General features: G+C 32.7%; 1 protein-coding gene across 2 annotated transcripts in view; it reads left to right on the plus strand.

Annotated features, from left to right (window-relative positions):
• The first annotated feature begins 18,919 nt into the window (after nt 1-18,919).
• Nucleotides 18,920-23,275, plus strand: part of LOC110102559 (NADH dehydrogenase [ubiquinone] 1 alpha subcomplex subunit 8-A-like) — a 42,471-nt gene continuing 38,115 nt past the window's right edge. The window contains exons 1-2 of one of the 2 annotated variants that reach the window (XM_020830933.2): nt 18,920-19,072; nt 19,158-19,360. In XM_020830933.2, the coding sequence (XP_020686592.1) occupies nt 19,170-19,360 (191 nt within the window). In that variant the 5' untranslated portion in view covers nt 18,920-19,072; nt 19,158-19,169. The remainder of the gene's footprint in view (nt 19,073-19,157; nt 19,361-23,275) is intronic. The other variant, XM_020830935.2, reaches the window with a different exon arrangement.

The following is a 23,275-nucleotide window of genomic DNA, read 5'->3' on the forward strand; positions in this document are numbered from 1 at the left end:
TTAATTAGTATGCATATATAATTTTATTATTCTAAACTGATTACTTGATGCCTCACCAAAAAAAATCAATCAATAAGGTACAAATCTTGATATAGTATTGGAATTAAAAAAAATATAGTTAAATTAAATTTAGTTTCCAAACTTCAATTCAATAATTTTTTTTTTACATTTAAGTCAATTAAGACAAACTCATGCACACATCACATTAGCAAGCTTCGAACCCAATACATCTTGGTTGGAAGCCAGAGCTTCAAACAAATAGATCAAGATAAACCAATAGATCAAGATTAGTTGCATGATTTTAATAAACTAATAATTGAATTGAATGCCTAGACAAGATGAATTCAATGACAACAATTGATTAAATTGACCCCAAATCAACACTGGAAGTGTGATTGAAATCTTAGAGGCGTTTATTTGAGAACCAAATAATTTTTTATTCTTTTGTTCTTACAATCAAAATGAGCATCTTGATGTGAGAAATCCAACAAACTCAATATCACTTAATTATAATATCATTAAATGAATGGTCAATGATTAAAAGATTACATAGGTCATTATAGGAGTGTTTTGAAATTTTAGTTAAATTTATCTAAATATCACTCTTAAAAATTATTAATACGCCCCCATTCTCCACATTAAAGGTCCTTGAACTTAAAATTGAAAAGAGCTAGGAGATCTAAATATTTTTAGAGCTTTATCCAATGAATGATTCAACGATCATCGCCACCAATTGCTATCAACCAACTATCATCGCCCACCACAATAAACTAACTATTGTTATCTAATGCCTATTATCTAGCCACTGTCACCCAATCATTATAGTCCATTCACCATCGTCTAACTATCATCATTTGGCAACCATAATTTGACCACCATTAGCCTACATCTAATATCTGACTAAATTTATTTGGGTGTGGTCATCAATTGTTAAGTGAAAATTATGCAATATTTTACTGTGTTAAATTCTATTGAATATGTTTGTCTTTAGTTGATGTTGTATATAAATTTCTCATGAAATAGAGAATATTCACAAGTATTGAACCAGCACCATAACATCAGAACCATCAGTGTTACAGCGTTTGTGATGCCATGGCACCATATCAGGCCATTGTAATGCTAGAGTCTCAATAAAAATGATAATTAATTCATCACCCCAGCAATACAAAGGTCAACACCGCAACACTTCACAATGTTGCAGTGTTAGAAAACAACATTGTAGCGCCCGAGTGTCATAAAAAATGACAATTAATTCAGCTCCCCAACAAAACCAAGGTTAGCACCTCAGTGGTTCACAACGTCACAGCATTAGAAAATAATATTGCAATATAGGATTCTCAAGAAAATTGCATAATAATTCATCTACGAAGTGCCAACCTCAAAAGCACCACAGCACTAGATGACATATGCAAGTGCCATAATACCCAACTTTTGAAGCATCGTGGCAAAGAAGTTATGGAAGAGAAGTGTCATGCCACTTCAACAAACAGTCGCTCTAGGTTAGCCTAGCACCGCAATAGAGAGCCTTTAGTATTGCTAAGGAGTTAGGTTATATTGTAACACCATGTTGCCACCTTATCGAACACCACTACGCCACATTATCGAGTGTTGTAGTGCATGAGTCGTTTGTACTAAATATCAATAGATTTTATGTTTATGTGTGTGTGATGTGATTTTGAATAGTTTTCTGAGAGGAGTGGCATGAGGAGAGAAAGATACACACTTTAGAGTAGTTGGCTAATATTACAGTGCGCAAGCAAGCATTGGGAGGGAAAGATGTGATACTATACTCTAGAATCTACTTTGAAAGAATTATTCTTTTATCTTTAATAAATAATAATCAGAGCTATTTAATATCATCTATTAGTAATAAATAACAAAATAGATTATATAATTCAAAATTTCAATATACACATATGTATTCATTCCTAAAAATCATATATAATACCTATGATCTATACAATCATCACATTTCTATCATGTCATGAGTACAAAATAATAGCTAAAATAAAAAGAACATGAACCTGAAGAAATCATGACCAGCATCACACTCTTTATTTTATATTCTAACCTAAAATCATTTAACCACATATAATGAGCTAAAAAGCTCAGCAGATCATCAAAACTAATAACTGAATTCAAAGCATGATAAAAGACCAATATGTATGTCAACAGTCAAATTATAACAGTAACATTCTTATTATCATTTAATTAATATATAAATAATAAAATTGTATAACATGAAAGATAGTAAATGAGTACGAGTGTCAAATATATAAAGTAATCATCATATCAATACTATAATCAATGAAGAAATTATACATATCAATAAAATTAAATCATCAATAAAGACTATTGAAATCAAATCAATATAGTAAAATCATATTAGAGTGTACCCATGCTATCCAAATATTATATATCACGTGTTCAGTATATCACATTCTTAGTATCAGTAATATTAAATATTATCAATATCTAAATTAGTAACAATAACAATCTAGTGGCAGAAGTAATATAATAATATAATTATAATAAATCCACACATAAACAATAAATTTATACAATAATAAGAATAATACCTTATCAACAACATGCATTTTAGTAGTCATATTAAACAAGTAAGAAGTACTGGCTATCATAATATTTTTCAGTATTATATTAGTATCAGTAAATAGTTAGCTCAATAAATAGAGTCATCACTCTTTACCTGCCGGTATAGTAATCATCTCTTTCTAACTCATAATCAATGTATCACATGAATTAATAGAGGACAACACAAAATTATAGTATTTAAAATGCTCATTTGCTCAGCATCATGTATAGTTTAATCAGTCTCCAACCAATAAGTCAACTAGACTTTATTTATCATTTATACACACATTATTATCATAGTAATATAATAATAATTCTAATCATATATCCACATTAATTTTTAATGCATTAAAATAAATAAAATAAAATTGAGCGTACTTCAGAAAAGGCCCAAATGTCCTAATGGTATATAGCAAAAATTATACTAAGCAAAAAATTCATATTTTCATAATTTAATAAAATTACCAAATATTGCATAAAATAATATTTTTAAGCTTTAGTTAAACTAAATCATTATTTTTAGACGTCAAAATAAATTTTTAATTTGACAAAATTTATTGTATTTTCAAAATAACTTAGTGAAAAATCTCAAATAAATACATAAAATATTCATAATCTTAATCTCTATAACATATAAAAAGTTATACGTTGAAAGTTTTACCAGTGCAAAATTATTCTCATTTTTTTATAACATAAATAAAAATTTGATAAAAAAATCAAAACACAAAATATTTGAAATATCAAATAAGTTAAAGGTTCCTTATAGCGAGACGAGCAAATCTGTCAACAGCGTAGATGAATGAAAATTGCTTCTCGACCTCCAAATCCCAAATTATTTTTTCTCTCTCCTCACTTTTCTCTTAAAATCTCAAACAATTATCTTGTTGACCTCAATTTTATCATAGTTTGCATTTGAGCGCATTTGACAGAGTTGATTGAACCTCATCGAGCTCAATTCGATCTAAATCGGCATTAATTCGAGTCTGACTTTTGATGAATTAATTTGGTCGAGTTGATCCGAGCCCAAGTTAACCCGAATTGAGTCAAATTGGTTTTGATTTAAACTTAATTTTAGCTTAACGTGTTCAATCTAATTCTAATTAAATCTCCGTTGAGTTTTTAAATTTATTTTAATCCAATAGCAAGATCGGGAAATTGCTTCGACGGCTCCGATCATCCCAAATTTTGAAATCTGACATTGTCAGGTACTTCGACTGCGTGATATCCTCACTTTGGAAAGAAGCGCGGGGTTTTCTTTTGCAAAGAAGAGTGAATAGAGTTCACTTCCACGCTCGAGAGAAATAGAAGAATATCTCTCGAGTATCGAGATGCGGATATCCCGCTCCTTTTTATATTCGGTCCTCCTCATACAAGGCATGTGAAGACTCTTGTATTTTTCTCCCATTCATATATCCTCCCAATTTGGCTCTCTATCATTGGGACACCCCTCCTCTCTCACTCTCTTGACTCCTCTATTCGAAAACCTTTTCCCTCTCTTGACCTCTTTGGTTGCTTACAAAAGCCAAGCCGAAGACCTCTAGATTTGGACCCCCATTCATGATCTCTTCCTCTCCCTTCCTTTCGGTTTGCATGGCCCCCATCGACCCCTTATTCACACACCCAAAGACCAGGAGGTGGGAGCCCCATCCTCCCCATTATTTCTTACTCGAGCAGACCTAACTCGACTCTAACCCCTTCCGTCGACCTGCCCTACCCAGAGCTCGTCGTTCTGGCAACCTGTCCTAGCATACTCGAACTACCTCCTCAACCGCAAGTATACTGCTTCTCCTTCTCCCTTATTCTTCTTCTTCTTTTTTCTCTTTTCCCCTTTTTCTTATTTTTCTTCTCCTTCTCCTTCTTCTTCTCTTCTTTTTCCTCCTCCTCCTTTTTAATCTCATTCCTACACCTTTTTCTTCTTCTTTTTCTCTTTAATCTCCCTCTCTTTCTCCTCCTTATGCTTTTTCTTCTACTTTATTCTACCTTGCTTCTTTTCATTTTAATTCAAAGCCTTGTGAATGGTTTAGTTTGTTAGCAAGATGCAAATCTCATTTTGGCTAAATTGAAAATATGGATAGAACTTTCATGGTGTATATGTCAATACACCTAAGGATATATGTGTCAAAATTTTAGTTTGTTTAAAGTTTAAATGAACTTTATCAAAATAGGTCTACATTACTTAGAAGAGCTTAGGATGTATGAAGTCTTTGTACCCCTCTCCTCATTTAGAAGTTTTTTAAACTTATACTACATTTTTTTCAACTATATTTTAAATTTCACCCTCTCTCATCTATAACCATTTCCCCTTTATCTCTTTCTTCATATTTATAAAAATAAATCAACTCATAACACATAAATCAACTTTTCATGATCAAATAAAAAATTTGACCATGATAGTTGATTTCTTAGATCTTAGAATTCATAAAAATAATATTAAGATTAAGGAACTATTTGAGGATGTTGACCTCGATTTTGTCAAATTCTTGGGTATGGAGGGTTGACTTGGTAAAATTGACCAAGCCAAGGCCCATGGCCTCTCCTAATCAACTCCTTGGGTGAAACTAAGTTTTTTAAGCTTAGGGCCGGGCCCTGGGTCAACCAGGTTGACCTGGTCAACCTGGGTTGACCCATTTGACCCATTAGAATCCAAATCAATTTTAGATCCATTCAAACCTCTTCATGGCTCAAACCCCTCACTCCATTGACTCAATTGACTGGTTTGACCAAGTCAAACTTTGACTTAGTCAAATCTAGCTATTAATAAGTTAAATTAACTTATTTAGAGCTCATTAAGAGCCTAATTAATGGAATTTAAGGCTCAAGTTGATCCATTTTGAATTTCAAATGAAAGCCACGGACAAATCTGATTAGTTTCCCTCCAAACCACCTCAGGATTAGATCTTAGCCGTTGGCCATAGGGTTAGAGCCTTTAAATATAAAAAATTTGATCTTTTTTGGACTTTTTTGCTCTTGCTTGATCTCGAGACCACCTCAGGCCCTGAGATATGGTGAGAGCACTCTTGCGACCTTCCTCCATGTTTTCCAACACAACCCCGACCACCTCGAGTCGCCGATGGCGAGATCCCGGCGAGACCAATCCCCATGTCCCTTCCAGGATGATTTCTGTCCGATCGAGGGAGATTCGGAGCTCGACATCAACTAGAGAAACACTCCTGCAGCTTCCACGAGTCCAACGAGTCTAAGAACGCGAAAATCCGACAGTTTGATCTCTCAAAAACCCTTAGAATAGATCACATAGCTACGGGTTAAATAGCTTTTTGAAAAGCTGATTATTTTTCCAAACAGATGTTTCCCAATTATTTCTGTTCATGTATATGACTTGTGTTTAAAATTTTGTGAAGTTTCGTCGAGTATCGAGTGAGAATGAAGTGAAATAGTGCTCTAGGGCTTAGTCCGGCCATGTGCATGCATGGGATGGATCATGGACCGTCGGATTCAAGATCCACGGTCCAGATTTTGTTGTACGCCGCGCTGGTTCGATCCGTCGTTCATTGGGTTGCTAAATCGAGTCGTCCGACTCGATCAGAGACATCTGTTTCAAATGGCGCGGGATCGGATGGCTGTAGCGGCTCGGTGACGTGGATGAGTGGCATTGACTTGATTGCCGCAAGATTACCGCAATCATTGGATGGCGGCACAATGATTGCGCCGCCGCCAATGATTGTCTGCAGTCCCGGAACGAACCAGAATGCGCCAATTGTCACACGTTGGATAATTCAAATTTAAAATTGATTTTAAAAGATTTTTAAACCTTATTTTCTTCAAAAAAATTGCCGAAATTCCAATTTAGATCCTATTTTCGCACGCAATATCTCGAATTGCTCGTATTTGCGGCCCCATTACTTTAAAATTACTTTTAATTAAAAATGCTATGTATAATTTTATATATTATTAAAACAGTGAAAATATTATTTTAAAAATACTATTTTAATTAATATTATATTATTATCATTATTTATTTAATTATAATACTAATAATAATTGTTAACTTAATATTTTTGTTACTGTTTTAATTTTATTATTATTATTTAAATATAAAAAGTATTTTTTTGTAATTAAAAATTATTGTAATTAATTAATTTATTTAAGTTATTATTAGTAAATATTATATTACTACTATTATATTTCAGATTATTTTCAAATTTCAAAACTTTCATTATTTTAACTTTATTCTACTTATTTGTTATTTTTTTATATTAATTATTTTTAAACTATTTTAAATCCCTTTTATTACCTTTAAACTTACAAAAATGATAACTTTCTCGTTTTAAAACCGTTTTCGACGCACAATATCTTTATTTGATTGTATTTGAATTCTGCATGATTTGGGATCATTTTTGTTTCAAAATATTAGGTATATCTGCAGTTATTTTGAAAACAACTAAAGAACACTATTTTAAAAATACTCTATTATTGTATTTAAACTTGTAAAATTCATAACTCCGTCGTTTTAAATCGGATTTTTGCATACGACCCCTTGAACTTCTCAGAAAAATGAGCACTTTATTTTAAAATTATTTTCAGTATCCTTTGCTAGCTGTCTGGACAGATTCCTGTTTGGATTGGCTTATGGGACTATTTTAATATTACTTATATAATTATTATTATAATTATTTTAAAACTACAAACTATTTTGAAACCTTGATTGAGTGATCAGTGGGTCTCCCTATACTTTTGTATTATGAATTGAATTATTTTTAATTACCTTATTTTAAAAAATCTTTATATTTATAAGTATTTTGATTTATTTTAAAATTACTTATAACTAAATCCCTAATCTTGGGAGATCCGCTATTTCATGAAATTTTGGACATAGGGTCTGTGTATGAAGAGCAATCATGGGGGAGTGGATTAGTGGATGATTGAGTTCCAATCATTCACTAATCATGTCATTAGTTTTATTTACTTTTTGTTCGTCGTAGATCGCATGTATAGGTTGCACCAGGAGCACTTAGTTTAAGCTCTCCTAGATCTAAGGACATGGCGTGTTTACTGCTTTTATATGTCTCCCATGCATTATTACCTTGTGGGTTAGTGTAAAACTCTATTTAAACCCATATAACGTAGTGACACTCTAAGGACACAAATTAATGACCCGTCTAGCGAACTTAGAAATTTTCTAGGGCTTAGGGTAGATCATTGATTGATATTAAAATCTCAACACTTAAACTTAGTGACATCATAAATCTCCCAGAATTTTCTAGGAATTTTTTGGAGTCTTTAGACCCCTTAATTAACCAACCCTAATTAACCTGCTAAATAAGGCCCCGAGACCTTCAGAAAATTACAATAAATACATTTTAGGTCAAAAAATTATCCATAATACACCAAATTATTTAGAATCTAATCCTTGACATTAGATAAATAGGGTTTCTTAGTTTGACTCTAGGTCGACCCTTAATTTGACCTAAGGTGGAAATTACCATTTTGCCCCTAATAATTCATTAAAAATAATTAAAAATCCCAAATTTTTTCTAAACACTTGGGATCACTTTCTTAGGTCACTCCTGACCTTTGGGGGTTATTCCAATCTGTTTGGAGCTGATTTGGAGCAAAATCATAAAATTAGCCATTTATCAGGAAATTTAGAAAATTCCTTTAATTACCCGATCTTTAGAAATTCATAACTAATTATAGAAAATTCCAAATTAAGCAAACTCACTTGCATTAGACTCATATTAGGGTCTAGTATGTATTAAAAATCTTAGGTTTTTAGAAACTAGCCTAGATTAGAAAGTCAACTTTTTGGTCAACCGTAGTTCATTCAGAGCCCGAAACTTAGAAAATTCATAACTTTGCCTAAAAAACTCCAATTTTAGCGTACAACCTGGCTAATTACTCCTATTAAATTCTAGTATTTTCCTAAGGTGTTGGGAATCCCAAACCTGTCCCACTTCCCATAGTGATTTTTTGGACCCTTAGCTCAGTTCATAGGAGGACCCGGGACTTTCCAAAATTGGTTAATAGCACTTTAACTTTAAATATCATTACCCTAAGCTTTTAAAAGTGATCAACAAACTAAATTTATTAAAATGGATTCTAATATATTAAAACTTTTACTTGAATTAAAATTTCTTTTTCTGACCTATAACAAACCCGAACTGTATGCAATTTTAACTAACTACCCTGCTTATGACCTTTCAAAACCACACAAGTCTTATACACACATAGAATTATTTGCTAGGGCACCACTTCTAGATCTAGGCTAGGCCGCTGGGTTTTTTTTTTCTGTTGTGTGCCGGAGCTTTCCGCGGTTTTCATTGCATACTATTTGAAAATGATTGGTGTGTTTGCTTACTTTTTTTGCATTCAGTGGATGATGTGATGAGCGCTAGATTTACCCCTAGGTTAGGAACATCATATATATATATACTGTTCTTTCGTGTATGTGGCCATGCTCAAGCTAATAAAAGGGGGGCACCATTATGATTTCTAATATTATCTTATGTAGATGCTTGCTCTGCCCCCCTAAATAAATGAGGGCTAAAAATAATTATAACTGCTACAGGTGGACCTGCTTAGCCCTCATAATTAATAGCATGGCTTGGCACAGCTTCAATGGGTTGAGTCTTTTACTTTCATATAAACTGCTTGGGATTTTTATTAGGATTACATTGTAGGGACTTTAGATTTTTTACTTTCTATTTAATGTAATAATTTGTAATAATTATTAAGAGTTGTGAAAACAACTGTGAGTTGGGATATTCTTATCCAACTCGGATTCTAAAAGAAGAAGGCATCCCTAAAGGGGAGAGTCTTCTTCCATTTGGAAGACCGAGTTAGATGGCTTTAGATATCCAAAGAGAAAAGACAATACCCCCATGCTGGGGGGAATTGTCTATTCGTTTGGATATTCAAGCCACGATGGATCCAAGGAGTCTAAGGAGAAGAGATCCAAGGAGGTGAGATCCAAGAAGTCCAAGGAGGAGAGATCCAAAGAGTCCAAGGAGAAGACATCCAGAATGCTAAAGATTGAAGACCCAATATCCCACTCAAAGTTGTTGCCGTCTGTCATAGGCTTAGAAATTCGGGTTGTTGGCAGTAGTGCCCGGCCACTTTACTTTTTGCATATCTGGGTTGTAATAAGGGCAATTGCCTATGGCCATTTAGTTGATTATTTTTGGATTTATATTGACGTGTTTACCTAATTGCGCAGTAGAAATTGCCTGTTTTTTTAGGTTTCTTTTTTTTGCATGCCGCTTTTATTTTCGTCTGGATTCTGTTAGGCTCTCTAAGGACTATAAAAATTTTTTTACTCATAACCAAAATTTTATATTTAAGTTTTATATAATTTAGAAACTTAACGAACGTAAGGAATTACTGGAACCGTCCGGGGTTGCATGCATATTACTGCATTCTTCTTTCCTTTCCATAAGACATCTCCCTGCCTGCGGTAGAGTCCAGATAAACTGGCCTATGAGGATGAAGTGCCGGACCTAGGGAGACCCAAACTTTTTAAAAAATTATTTTCTATAAGCCTGTTTTTAAAATTGCATTCTGAAAGTTCGTTAGGGATGTTAGGCCCACTTGAACATAGTCTCAAGCTAATTAAAAGAGAGAGGTGAATTGGAAATCTTAAAACCAAAGATAAAACTCTAACCAAAATCATCATAAATAAAGTGCGGAAGAAAAATAAATGTGAAAGCGATAATAAGAAAAGAACACACCGGATTTATAGTGGTTCGGTCAAACCTTGACCTACGTCCACTCCTTGGAGGCACCCTCCAAGTATTGCACTATAAATAAAGCCCTTATGAAATCACTTCCACCTTCCCCGGTGCGGCGGAGTCGCCGGGTCCTTTGACACCAAGGAGATCTTCTTCTTTGGTGAACTTACCTCGAGACAAGCCTTGAATCCGATGGTACTAAGGTGCGAGTTCGCTGGAGCAACCGTGTGAATCCCCCACCACACTCCCTTGAGTTCCTCCCCCTCACAGGATATTCTCCCTCTCAAACTCCACCCTTTCCTCTCTCCCTTTCAAGCTTTCTCTTCAAGTTTCCCCCATAAGAACGAAGCTACAATGGCTGCCAAAGACACTTACAAAGTGCCTTGCCATTACTTAAATAGAAGCTCTTAAAACGAGCTCATTAATGCAAGTTGTCGACATTATCGTCCTGGACGATAGGTATATCATCCTGGACGATAGGTATATCGTCCTGGCCGATCAATACAAATTAAGCTCATTAGCCCGGGACGATATGAGATGATCAGAAGAAACTTGGTTACATCGTCCTAGCCGATCTCACGATCGTCCGGGACGATTAGTTTAAAACTAGTTCAATCTTTCTGATCATCGCCCTGAATAGAGTCTGGACGATGTCAATCGTCCAGGCTATCGTCTCGGCCGATCTCACGATCCTCCTGGCCGATCTGATCGTATCAATCAGTCATTAATTCTTTCCAAAGATACCAGATCATTTTAGGCATAATTGAGTTAGATCGTCCTAGACGATGGTTATATCGTCCTGGCCGATTTCCTAAAAGATTAATGCCTAATCTGATCATGGCGGCTGATTATTTCTTAATTGAACATATCGTCCTGGCCGATACAACTATCGTCCAGGCCGATCAGTTGACGGCTGCCTTAATGAGGATGCCCTAATTAGGGTGTCTGATTTTGGCACGATCCAATCTCTCCCTTCCAATTGACCCGTTCGCGCGGTGCTCTTTCGGAGGTCCACATAGAAGTATAAAACTCAAATATAAAGACTAAAAGTCCAAATATAAACTATTCTAAATCTTTTGCAAAATAATAGAAATCATATCCCCTACCCAAAATCTCAATACATGTATATAAGATGACAATTCATATATAGATTAAAGAGAATATCAACATAATATAAAGAAATCCAACCTAAGGAATGGAGGTATAAGATAATATACTCATAGGAATGTTGACGATTTTAAAGGCCATTCTAAGAGAGTTAAAGTTAAAGCTCTAGTCTATGAGGTACTCATGACCCAATAGATTGTAAGCATGGTTAGTCCAAATGGATGATATATTCGATTGATAAAGGATGGATGTTTTTTTTTTTTGCTAAAATGAAATTAACTAGATATGGTAATATCTATTGGACAAATACTTTTGCAAAAGAACAAATGTAAGGACAGACCACTCTTAATTGGATTGAAATGAAGGAGATGTCAAGAACCAAATACTACGATAAGCGTTGTGATAAGAAATTACTTGGATATTTATTAACTCCAAAGTAATGTAGTATACCTATAATTGAATACTTGAATACCTTTGAAAACTTAATTTTTATACTCATTATACTAATAATAATTTACAACTGGCCAATAAATTTGTTATCATACTTAGGACGGACTTGTAACATCCACTATCCCAAAACTCAGATAATTAACTTAATTTATAATAAATTTTTGCTTAATCTTAGTTTGGTTATCTGTTATAAGCTCTATGGCGCTTGATTAACCCTAAATAAGCTAAGGACTTGAATTGGAAAAGAGGAAATCATGATCAACCAAAGTGTTATTGGACCATTGCGACATTGGGAGAGGCATCGTAGTGACATTGTCCTCTCTATTTTGGAAGAGAATTTATAGGGGCAATGTGGTACTTACTGACATAACCTAAGATTACTCTAGGATTTGAGGGATATGGGAATATTTGGAATATTCTATTTTAGCATAATAGTGTTGAGGAGCTAAGCGCCCTAGTGTTGGACCTAAAAAGATATTTAAAATAAAAATATCTAAAAATATTTTCTTAAACTCACTAAGCCTACATCCTAGACCTTCACTTGTTAGAGAAAGAAGAGAGGAAATGGACATAAGGAAAAGAGGAGAGAGAATAAATAGAGTGAGATTTGTAGGCCATATCTCAGATTTTAAATATCGAGCTAATTGAAGATGCCATAGAGCACGATGTATGCTTTCACACCTATCTTTGATTAAAATTCCAATAATTTTATAATAAGTTACGAATAAATTTTTTTTTTTTTTGGGTTTTACATTGCAACTTTTTCTATATTACTATATGTTTTAATCTAAATACTTTTGACTATAATAAATCAAATTTTTACCAATTGATTTTATTTGTGATGATTTTTTATGCATGTTGAGCAAATGAAGCATTTCTAATTTTCATAATAGTTCTTTAAAAGTCTCAAAATATTGTTTTAGATATTCCTACAATTTTTTTTTTAAATGAAAAATATTTAGTAGGTAGGTTTTTACACATGTGATGTGGCTTAATATTACAATTCTGAAAGTTCATGAATCATCATATTCATATGTTAAAGTCATAATAATCTAGTGTTGCATTTAGTTTGCTTAATTCATAGCATGATATTGTAGAAGTTTTGATCTCTAAAATGTGATAAGTGTACTCTCTAAAATGAAATAAAGGTCTTATATATTTTATTCTAGCCCCCATCTATTTAGTGTGGATGTAGGAGGGATTATGGCCCCACTTGTTGAATACAGGTGTGAGAGGTTATTATATTTTGCTCTATTTTAAGTGAAAGTGGAGTTGTAGGCAAAAGTCAAGGAATTTGCATGTTATTCATACATTACATATTATAATTTTTTTATGAATTTAGTACAACTAATTTTAAATATAATTTGATAACTCTGAATCTTCTACATATATTATGATGGAATAAAAGATTAGAAGTACATGAAATGTTCTGATGGTGAATATATTTTTTAACCTCTGTGAAGTCTATATTTGAAAGTACAATAGTGACTCTAAAACCAACTGCTTAATGAAAACTATTATGAGTTTATTTTTTGTTAACATTTAAGTTATATTTAATTAATTAATTAAATACTTAAATAATTTTTTTTAATATTTGAATGGGTATTGATATGTATGATGGAAGTATGAAAGAAATCTCTTTAGCTATTGATGCTCACTCTATTATGCTTCTTTGATATTTTAGGAAAAATGGAAGGACCCAACTAAGTAGGGAGAGGAAGAGATATGGAGATGATTGCCTGGTCTAAGACATTAGAGGTATTTTGAAATATATATTTTAATTCTTTTGATGTATAGATTACATATAACTAGATTATTGCATATTTCATTTTGTGAAATTAAATCAAATGATATTTGTTATTATTATTTTAGATTTTATAGTTAGATCTAATTTATTGTACGTTCTGGTTGAGTTAAGTCTATATTTAAAGTTTTAATCCCTTCATTAGATCATAGACTATCACAGAGTTATCAGAGCAATAAATTGGAAGTACTAGATTGTAAACAGAGCAATAAAAAATAACCAGTATTAAGAAGATGAAGAAGTTGGGGGATATTTTAGAACTTTTATGTTAATTTTTAATAAGTATGCATATAATTAAACTCTTTTATTCTTAATCTTGATAGAAGTGTTGTTGTGTATGAACACCCAAAATCTTAAAATAGTTGATGGACAGAGTTTCAATAGAGCTGTTATAGTTTAAAGTACTGTGGGGGCTATGACCTTAGATTCTATAATGTAGTTTACTAGCTTAGTAGGCCGGTTGATGAATAAGGATCATGTTTGAATGGCTAGAGCTAAGGAAGTTAAGGTAGATAAGTATTACAGTTATTTCTAAGATTGAATCCACCTCATTTTTAGGGTCCAACGAAGCCTCTAGCAGCTGAAAATTGGTTGATAAGGAAAAAAATTCATTTGATAGTATGCAATATCCTGTCTTTATGAAGATTTCATTAGCTATATTTTTACTAGATAGATAGGTATAGCGGTAATGGATAGGCTAGTAGAGGAAGAAATTCTAGGGTTGATAAAATATAAAGATTTGAACATGCCATTACTCATCATGCCATTAACTTAGTCCCCTGTTTCGAGTTTCCCAATAATATTTATTATCAAATGAATCCTACTAAACATATTAGGATTAAAAGACTAGTTGATGACTTAAAAAAGATTTTATAAAAAAATCTTAGTTCATGTGTAGTATCGGTCGTATTAACCCCAAAGAAATATATCATATTGAGGATGTGTATTAATATAGTAGGGCAATTAATAAAGTTACTATTAAGTATATCATTTATATCCCTTGATTGTATGACATGGTTGATTTCAGTTTAGAAGCATGTTTTTTCTAAAATTAATTTAAAAGTGATTATCAACAAATTAGGATTCAATCAAGAGATGAATGAAAATTTACTTTTAAGATCCATGATAGGCTCCATGAATGGTTAGTGATGCCCTTTGGACTTTCAAATGCTCCTAGAACTTTCATGAGATTAATTAAGATTATAGTACCCTATATAGGAATTTTTTTATTGTATATTTTGATTATATCTTAATTTTTTATCCCAAATAAAATAGACAACCAACAACATCTTAAGCAAGTTTTTGAGACTCCTCTAAATAAGATGGTATGCATCAATTTGAAAAAAAATGTTTCTTTTTACAAATAGAAATAATTTTTCAGGGATTTATAATTTTTACTGCTAGAATAAATTATGTCCCTAACAAAGTTAACATAATCTCAGATTGGCCAAAACCTAAGAGTTTCACTGTTATTAAAAGTTTTCAAGGCTTGACCACTTTTTATAAATGATTCATCAAATATTTTAGTGTCATTATAGTTCTAATCATATACCTATTAAAATTAGATAAATTTTGTAAGAACTTATCCACAAAAGGCCTTAGATCAAATTAAAGTTTTAATGACTTCTAGTTCTACTACCATCCTTAGGCTTTCTTATTTCTCTAGAGCCTTTGAGGTGACTTGTGATAGATCTAAAATCAAAATTTGAGGAATATTAAGTCAAGAAAATCATCATATAGCTTTCTTTAGTGAAAACATCAAATGAATCAAAGTAGAGATATTTAACATTTGACATGAACTTTTATGTTGTTATTTAATCTTTAAGACATTGACGATACTACCTTTTATATAAATAATTTATTCTCAATTCAGATCATCATGCCCTTAAGTTTATCAATATCCAATAAAAATGAAATCATAGTCATACCAAATGGGCCAAGTTTCTCCATGACTACTCATTTATCTTAAAACATTTACATAGAGTTGATAATAAACATATTGATGCTTTGTCAAGGATAACACTAACAATCTCTTCTTAATAATTTAAAATCCTAGGATTTAAATGAATTAAAAATGCGTATTAAGTATGTCCTATCTTTCATCCGATATATATTGAGCACTTAGGAAAACCTTTAACCTTACAAGAATATTCTCAATAATTGATGGATATCTACATCAAGAAAATAACTCTACATCCCCATATCCTCTCTTAATTCTTACTTTTTGAGCTATAATCCAGAGGAATTTCTAGTCATTTTGGAAATAATAAAATAATATATTTAATGAGAAGTCATTTTTTTTCCTTCACTTAAACAAGACATTCAAAAATTAGTGGCTTAATGTCTAATTTATAAACAAGCAAAAGCCACAAAATAAAAATCTAATAATATATTGCTTTTTCTATCTCTTATGAGTCTTGGGAAGACCTCTCAATGAATTTTACCTTAGGATTATCTAGTACATGTTAATTAAATAATAACATTTTTATTGTAGTTGATAAATTCTTAAATATGGCCCATTTCCTACCATGCTCCAAAACCAATAATGCTTCACATATTACTAGAACATTCTTAAAAAAAAATTTGTGCATATGTAAGACATTCCTTTGATCATTATCTGATTGTGATGTTGGGTCTATTCTGAGAGACTTTATGAAAATTATTTAGCACCAAATTTAAATTATTATCTATTTTTTATCCTCAAACTAATAGAAAAGTTGAAGTTATAAATCAAATATTAGGAAACCTGCTATGATGTCTTGTAGGAAGAAGTTTAAAAAATTAAAACTTACATTTGCCTACATTAAAATTGCATATAATAGTATTATCTCTAGAACAATCAAAGCTTCAACTTTTAAAATAATGACCAAAATCTTAGGTGGCCGATTAATGTAACTAATCTCTCATTTCATGTATTTTTGATTCCCCATTTATATTTGTTATGGACTTCAAAATCTACATGATACCATAAGATAATAAATCACTTTAAATAATAACAAATTTTATTCTAGGATAAACCCTAATCGACTAATAAAAGAAGGTGATTATGTTTTAATTCACATATACCTTAAGTATTACCAAACATCTAAGTTTAAGAAATTAGATGCAAGGGTTTGTGTCCTAATTAAAAGTCTTAAGAAAATGAGATCTAATGCTTATTACTACTATATTGAAAGATATTTTATCATATGAGGGAGTTATTAAATCTCCTCTTGTTTAATTTAATTCCTTAGTAGGAAACATAGTTCCTCATTTACAAAATCCCTTATTTTTATAGATAAATTACATCATCACTAAGCAAACACCAACTGATCTAGTTGATGAGCATTATTTTGTAGTTTGTTGGGAGAATAAATCATCTAGTAATGATACATAAACTTAGAGACTTTGGTATCACAATTGGTAGAAGATTATTTGAAATTTAACTCTATAGAGCAAAGTTCAACTGAGCCTAGGGGAGTTGATGTAGCACATCATGTGGATAAGGATAATCAAACTAAAAACCCAAATGCAAGAAATATGACAAAAATCCAAAGACCCAATTATAATAGCCCAATAAAAAGCATAAAGTTATAAATATTTTAAAAACAATATATATTTTATCTTTCATCTAAAAGCCTATATGGTCAACCATGAAATGATTTGGTATGGATGAGATATTTAAAAAAAGGGTGGTTAAAACTTTTTAACTTCTTCCGACCCTTTCTTTCCCTCCATTTCCCCCTCTAAATTTAGTCTTGTAATGCTTAGTAATATGGGATGATATGCATTATAATTTTTTATTTTTGAATTGAAAGAACTTACGGAGAAGTGCCATTCATTTGTTTGGTTATTTGTGGCTTCAAGTGTATTCCTTTGTTTGGTGAGATTAGGTTTTTATTTTTATTTCTTTATGTTATTCATAACTCTTTATAAACACGTGCTCTAAATTTTTCACAACTCTTTCTCTACTTCTTAAGTATCCTTTAAGACTAATAATTTAACAACTAATTTCATAAAACTATTCTAAACACTTCCACATAGCCATTGACTCAACTAGTGAACACTTAGACCTAGTCTTATTCTCTACACTTCAATGTTCTATTAAACTCCATCAAACTCTACCATCAACTTTAGAGCACAAGTTCATATCCTCATCTAACATAAAAGTTACTCCCTAAAGTGGTCTTCCAAATAAGTCAAAAGTTATCCAAGCTAGACTAGTCTTAGCATTCCTGCAAATATATCCCTTTATACTCGTCATCATTCCAACATACATTTCAAAACACGACTCTAAATTTAAATTAAAGATCCATAGTCTTTGATAGTTATTAATATCACCAAAAGGCTACCTTCCACCATCAATTATAGTTAAGAACATTTGAAGAATTGCTAAAGGGAGATCTCTCTACTTGATAATGATGTCATTAGCCTCGTAGTGCTAAACAATTCTCTCCTCAGACCCCCACTCTATATATGATATGAGTATATTTAATTGCCTCTATACAAACATAATTAGAGAAGGCAACTACATACATAATAAAATAAGTCAATTCTAAAAGAGATAGTGTGGGCAAAATAATACAATTCTAATCATATTCAAATAATGTTTGAACAAAGTTCAAATCTTATTCCACCAATCATTGAACTTATTCAATCATACTCTACTCTAATTCCAACCTTGACCAAACACTATTCTAACCATATTCGAACCGTGCTAAATTATGTTCGAATAATATTCAAACATTATTCCCATCATATTCGAACCAAATTAAATTATGTTTGAACCTTGCTTAGATGTTGTCCAAAATTTTTATAAGAAATAAACTATTTTGTATATTTACCTAATTTTGAATACTAGAAGTCATATATATAATTTTGTCGTATAAAAATACATTAGTTTCAAAATAATTTATCATACACAGCTCATCTTAGTCTGTATGTTGTGAGCTTATGCTTCAAATTAAGAGGTCTTGAATTCGAGTATTTGTATATGCCTGTGTGCCTAAATGTCCAAAAAAAAAAAAAAATTTGAAGTTCGATTGGCCGGAAATTCGTAGAAACTCGTTGGCAAATTATTGGGTCAGGTGACCGGAGGCGAAAAATAAGTTCGGACATCCAATAAAAATTTGCCGCGTCACCTGCGCTTTTGATTGCGCTTTTGACTTGCGCTTTAGTTGCGCTTTACTTGCACTTTACCTGCGTTTTACTTGCACTTTACCTGCGTTTTAATTACGCTTTAGTTGTGCTTAATTTAAAATAATATTTTATTAATATCGGGATCTATGTCTATTTCGGTCACCTGACCCAATAATTTGCCCGGCTTCAATCGAAGCCGACCGAACTCATAACCTCTCGCCGTTACCTCGCCGGAGGAGAAAAAACCGAGCTTTATCTGTCTAATCCATTTGTTTTCCACTCCAGTTATTTCCAGTGGAAGCATCTCCAAAGCCAGGTATAATCCGAAACCCTAATGCAGGCTTCGATCTGTCTTATGCTTCGGTCATCTATAACCCCTGATTCTGTATGGCGCGGATAAGGGACGATCGCAGATGTCGAGTACCACCGTCGATCCGTCGGGAAATCCAATCCCTACTTCATCAGTTCTTATTGCGGCGTCGAAGCACATCGCCTTTAAATGCCGAGCTGAGAACATGGCTTTTATCAAGTGTAAGAAGAAGGATCCAAACCCGGAAAAATGCCTCGACAAGGGCCGCGAAGTCACCCATTGCGTCCTAAGTTTGTAAGAGTTCGCATCTGAAAGCAATCTTTTTCACTTCCTCCTGTTATATGTAAGAAATGGTTGACTTAATTCACATAATTTGCTTTTTCCGCTAAGATCTTCTTCGTGTTTGAAGTTCTCTAACTATCTATAACTGGTCATGGGCAGTGGGAGTTGCTTTTATTATTTGGTTGCATGCCAATTGGCTTGATCCAACTTTCACTCTGCTTTTGAAACCATTCATGTTCTACTAGTTATATAATCCTATAAACAGTGGCCTTTTTTGTTATTCCAAACCAAAGCACGTTCAAAATTTTTAAAGTTTGAATACGAACGTTAAGTTTTAATGTAACTCTGAAGCAGTGATTTTGCAGTCAACGGTATATAACATGCTTAGAATGCAGGCCTGAAGCTATGATTAGTTTGCCTTCGTTGCGGCATACATAGAGATCACAGGTTCACATAATGGAAACAATCATTTCATGGTGTATGAGTGGGACTGGCTACATAAACTTCTTTTTAAATATGCATTAATTGAATCCTTATGTGTTTGCTATTATATTATATGATGCGCTCACTAGGATTGTTTTTTTTCTCAACAGCGTCCTTATTTTCTCATGTCATTTGAATGTGTTGAAATAAATTCCCTCTGGCTAAATCGAGTGTGGGATATCTTTGCTTAGACTGAAGAAAGTTGAAACGTTGATTCAATGTTCATGTTTGAATGAAATACTAACCGAGGTCCTATTTATAACTTGAGCAGAGGAGACTTTAGGATGTGCAAAAATTGTTGTTGGATATGTGGGCATGTTGATGATGCTCACACAATACTATCTTTGATAGCTGTCTAAGTATTCAATTATTCAATCTCCAGGCAATTTGGGAGATTATACATTAAGTGCTTTTGAGTATGCATACATAAGGCGTGTCATCTTGCTTATGTGGGGCATGCAAAGGTGGCACTTAATTAGAACTGTTGGGTGTTGGCATGTCATCTTTGAGATTTATATTAATCCAATCTATTGATACAAATAAATCTTCAGACTGATCATTGGATTCTTTACATCGAATAAAAGTCACCTTTTATAGTCCTTGACCAATCCACTTTGGTTAATATATGCTTTCGGGGGACTAAGTCCTTTGATGGTTGTATTTTATTTTTTTTTTTAAATTTTTTTTTCTTTTGTTGTATCGAGTGCCATGCCCAAAGGCAACATGCAGTCCTCTCCCTTCTCATGGTCAACCATGATAGAGATGGAGCTTTCTATTGTTGCAAGGTCAGTTAAGGATTGTGGGTGTTGTTCTTAGAGTTAATGGAGTGGTAATGGGTGGCCCATGAATACCTTTTATCCTGTAGATGGAGTTACTAAGCAGGGAACTTTGTGAAGGAGCAGTGATTGAAGCCATAAAAACTCCTTTGTGGGCAATTAAGGCGCACCAAAGCACCGTCTTATTTTTCTTTTTAATAGATTGTACAAATTATCATTCTCCAAACATGGAATGCCTTTCAACTTGCATCCTACTTTCTGTTGAGTGCAGGTGATGATCTTTTACAATGGAGTAGATAATGGGGCTCATTGTGCCCAAGGGCTCAAATCTATTAAGGGAAGGTTGCTGGTGTTGCCTTATCATTTTGGAGTGATAATGAAAACTATGATTTTCACATGACGCTCCAGGAGGCTTTGTAAACCTCTTGTTGAAAGATAAGGCGTGAGTGAGTTCACATCGGATTCATCTCTCTTGGTCCACTGATGCTATTCTAGCCTACATTTTGCCATTATCCATAGGGGTTATGGGAGGGGGGCTCTATTTCTTCTAATATGGAGTCCTATTTGGCTGTCCTATCTATATATAAAAAGTATTTTCTTGGGTAGGTTGGCTTCATGTAAACTGCTTACTAGTGGATTTGACATTATCTCAACATGCTTAGTAATGTATCGATCTTCTTTTTATGAGACGGCTGCTGATTTCCTTGGGAAAATTAAAAATGAGATATTATATCATTTATGTTTATAAAAATACAAATATACAATGTTATAGTTCTTGATGATTTAAGGATGACATAATAAGAATGATATAAGAAAGTTAAATTAAGATGTAGACCTTGAAAGAATATAACTTTCCTATGTGTTATTGTTGTTGTAATTTGACACTAAAAACTTGTTACAACAAACTTTTGAGCTTGTCAACACTAATTTATCTTATTTATTTGTCTGTAAGATAAAAAATGAGTAAAAGCTCAAAATAGTCCTCCAGCTATTGATTAATGTCCAATTTAGTCCCAAAGTTTCGTATTGCCTAATTTTAGTCTCTTGACTATTAGAATTTGAGCCAATTTAGTTCTAGAGCCTAAAATAAGAGTTAAAGTTAATCTCAAAGTTAAATATGAAAGATATTTTAGGCATTACAAATGAATATGAGATTACATTGCTTATATTACTCTATTTTACCATTTAATAAATTATATTATATATAGTTAATCTAGTATATAATAAAAGTGAATAAATAAAGAAAAATTTTATTTTTTAAAACAACATTTAACATTGCTCTTATTTATCATACTTTAATATAAAATAAAATTTATTTTACTAATTTTTAATCTATTAGATACAACAACAACAACATCAAGCCTTTATCCCACTACGTGGGGTCGGCTACATGAATCCTTTTTCTCCATTGTGTCCTGTTAAAAGTCAAATTCTCGTTTAAATCTAATAAAGAAAGGTCATTCCTAATATTTTCTAACCAAGTCTTTTTAGGTACCTCTACTCTCCTAACCGGGTCATCGGAAGGCCACCTTTTTATGTGACCAAACCATCTAAGGCGACTCTCTCTAATTTTATCTTCTACTGGAGCTACTCCAACCTTTTCATGTATATGCTCATTTCGTATCCTATCTCTAAGGGTAAAGCCACTCATCCACCTGAGCATTCTCATCTCTGCCACACTTAACTTAGTATTATGCTTCTCTTTTAAAGGCCAACATTCGGCACCATAAAGCATTGCAGGCCTCACTATCATCTTATAGAATTTTCCCTTAAGTTTGAGGGGTACATTTCTATCACATAACAAGCCCGATGCATTCCTCCACTTCAACCATCCAATTTGAATTCTGCTGATAATATCCCCATCTATTTCACCATCACTCTGAACAATAGATCCAAGATATCTAAAACGTGTACTCTTATTAATGACTTGATCGCCCAAAGTCACAATCACCTCACTAGGTCTATTACTACTAAAATTACACTCCATATATTCTGTTTTAGATCTACTCAAGCGAAAACCTTTAGACTCTAAGGTTGACCTCCATAATTCAAGTTTACCTTCAACTCCCTCTCTAGTCTTATCAACAAGAAGAATATCATCAGTAAAAAGCATACACCAAGGTATATCCTCTTGCAAATGTCTAGTGAGAACATCCATGACTAAAGTAAAAAGATATGGGCTTAAGGCTGATCCTTGATGTAACCCAACCGAAATAGGGAAATACTTGGTCAATCCACCTTGTGTTTGAACACAAGTAATAGCTCCTGCATACATATCTTTAATGATTTGAATATAAGCATTATTGACTCCTTTCTTTTTAAGAACTCTCCATAGCACTTCTCTTGGAACTTTATCATATGCTTTTTCTAAATCAATAAATATCATATGTAGATCCTCCTTATTTTCTCTATATTTCTCCATCAAACCTCTTAATAAATGTATGGCTTCCATAGTCGACCTACCCGGCATGAATCCAAATTGATTTTGAGAAACATTAGTATCACGCCGCAACCTATGCTCCATAACTCGCTCCCATAGTTTTAAAGTATGACACATTAACTTAATACCTCTATAATTCGCACAATCTTGTGCATCACCTTTATTCTTAAAAATAGGAATTAACATACTCATTCTCCACTCATCTGGCATCTTTTTAGTCTTCAAAAT

The sequence above is a fragment of the Dendrobium catenatum genome, unplaced genomic scaffold (assembly GCF_001605985.2).
Source record: "Dendrobium catenatum unplaced genomic scaffold, ASM160598v2 fragScaff_scaffold_716, whole genome shotgun sequence".
Classification (NCBI taxonomy): domain Eukaryota; kingdom Viridiplantae; phylum Streptophyta; class Magnoliopsida; order Asparagales; family Orchidaceae; genus Dendrobium; species Dendrobium catenatum.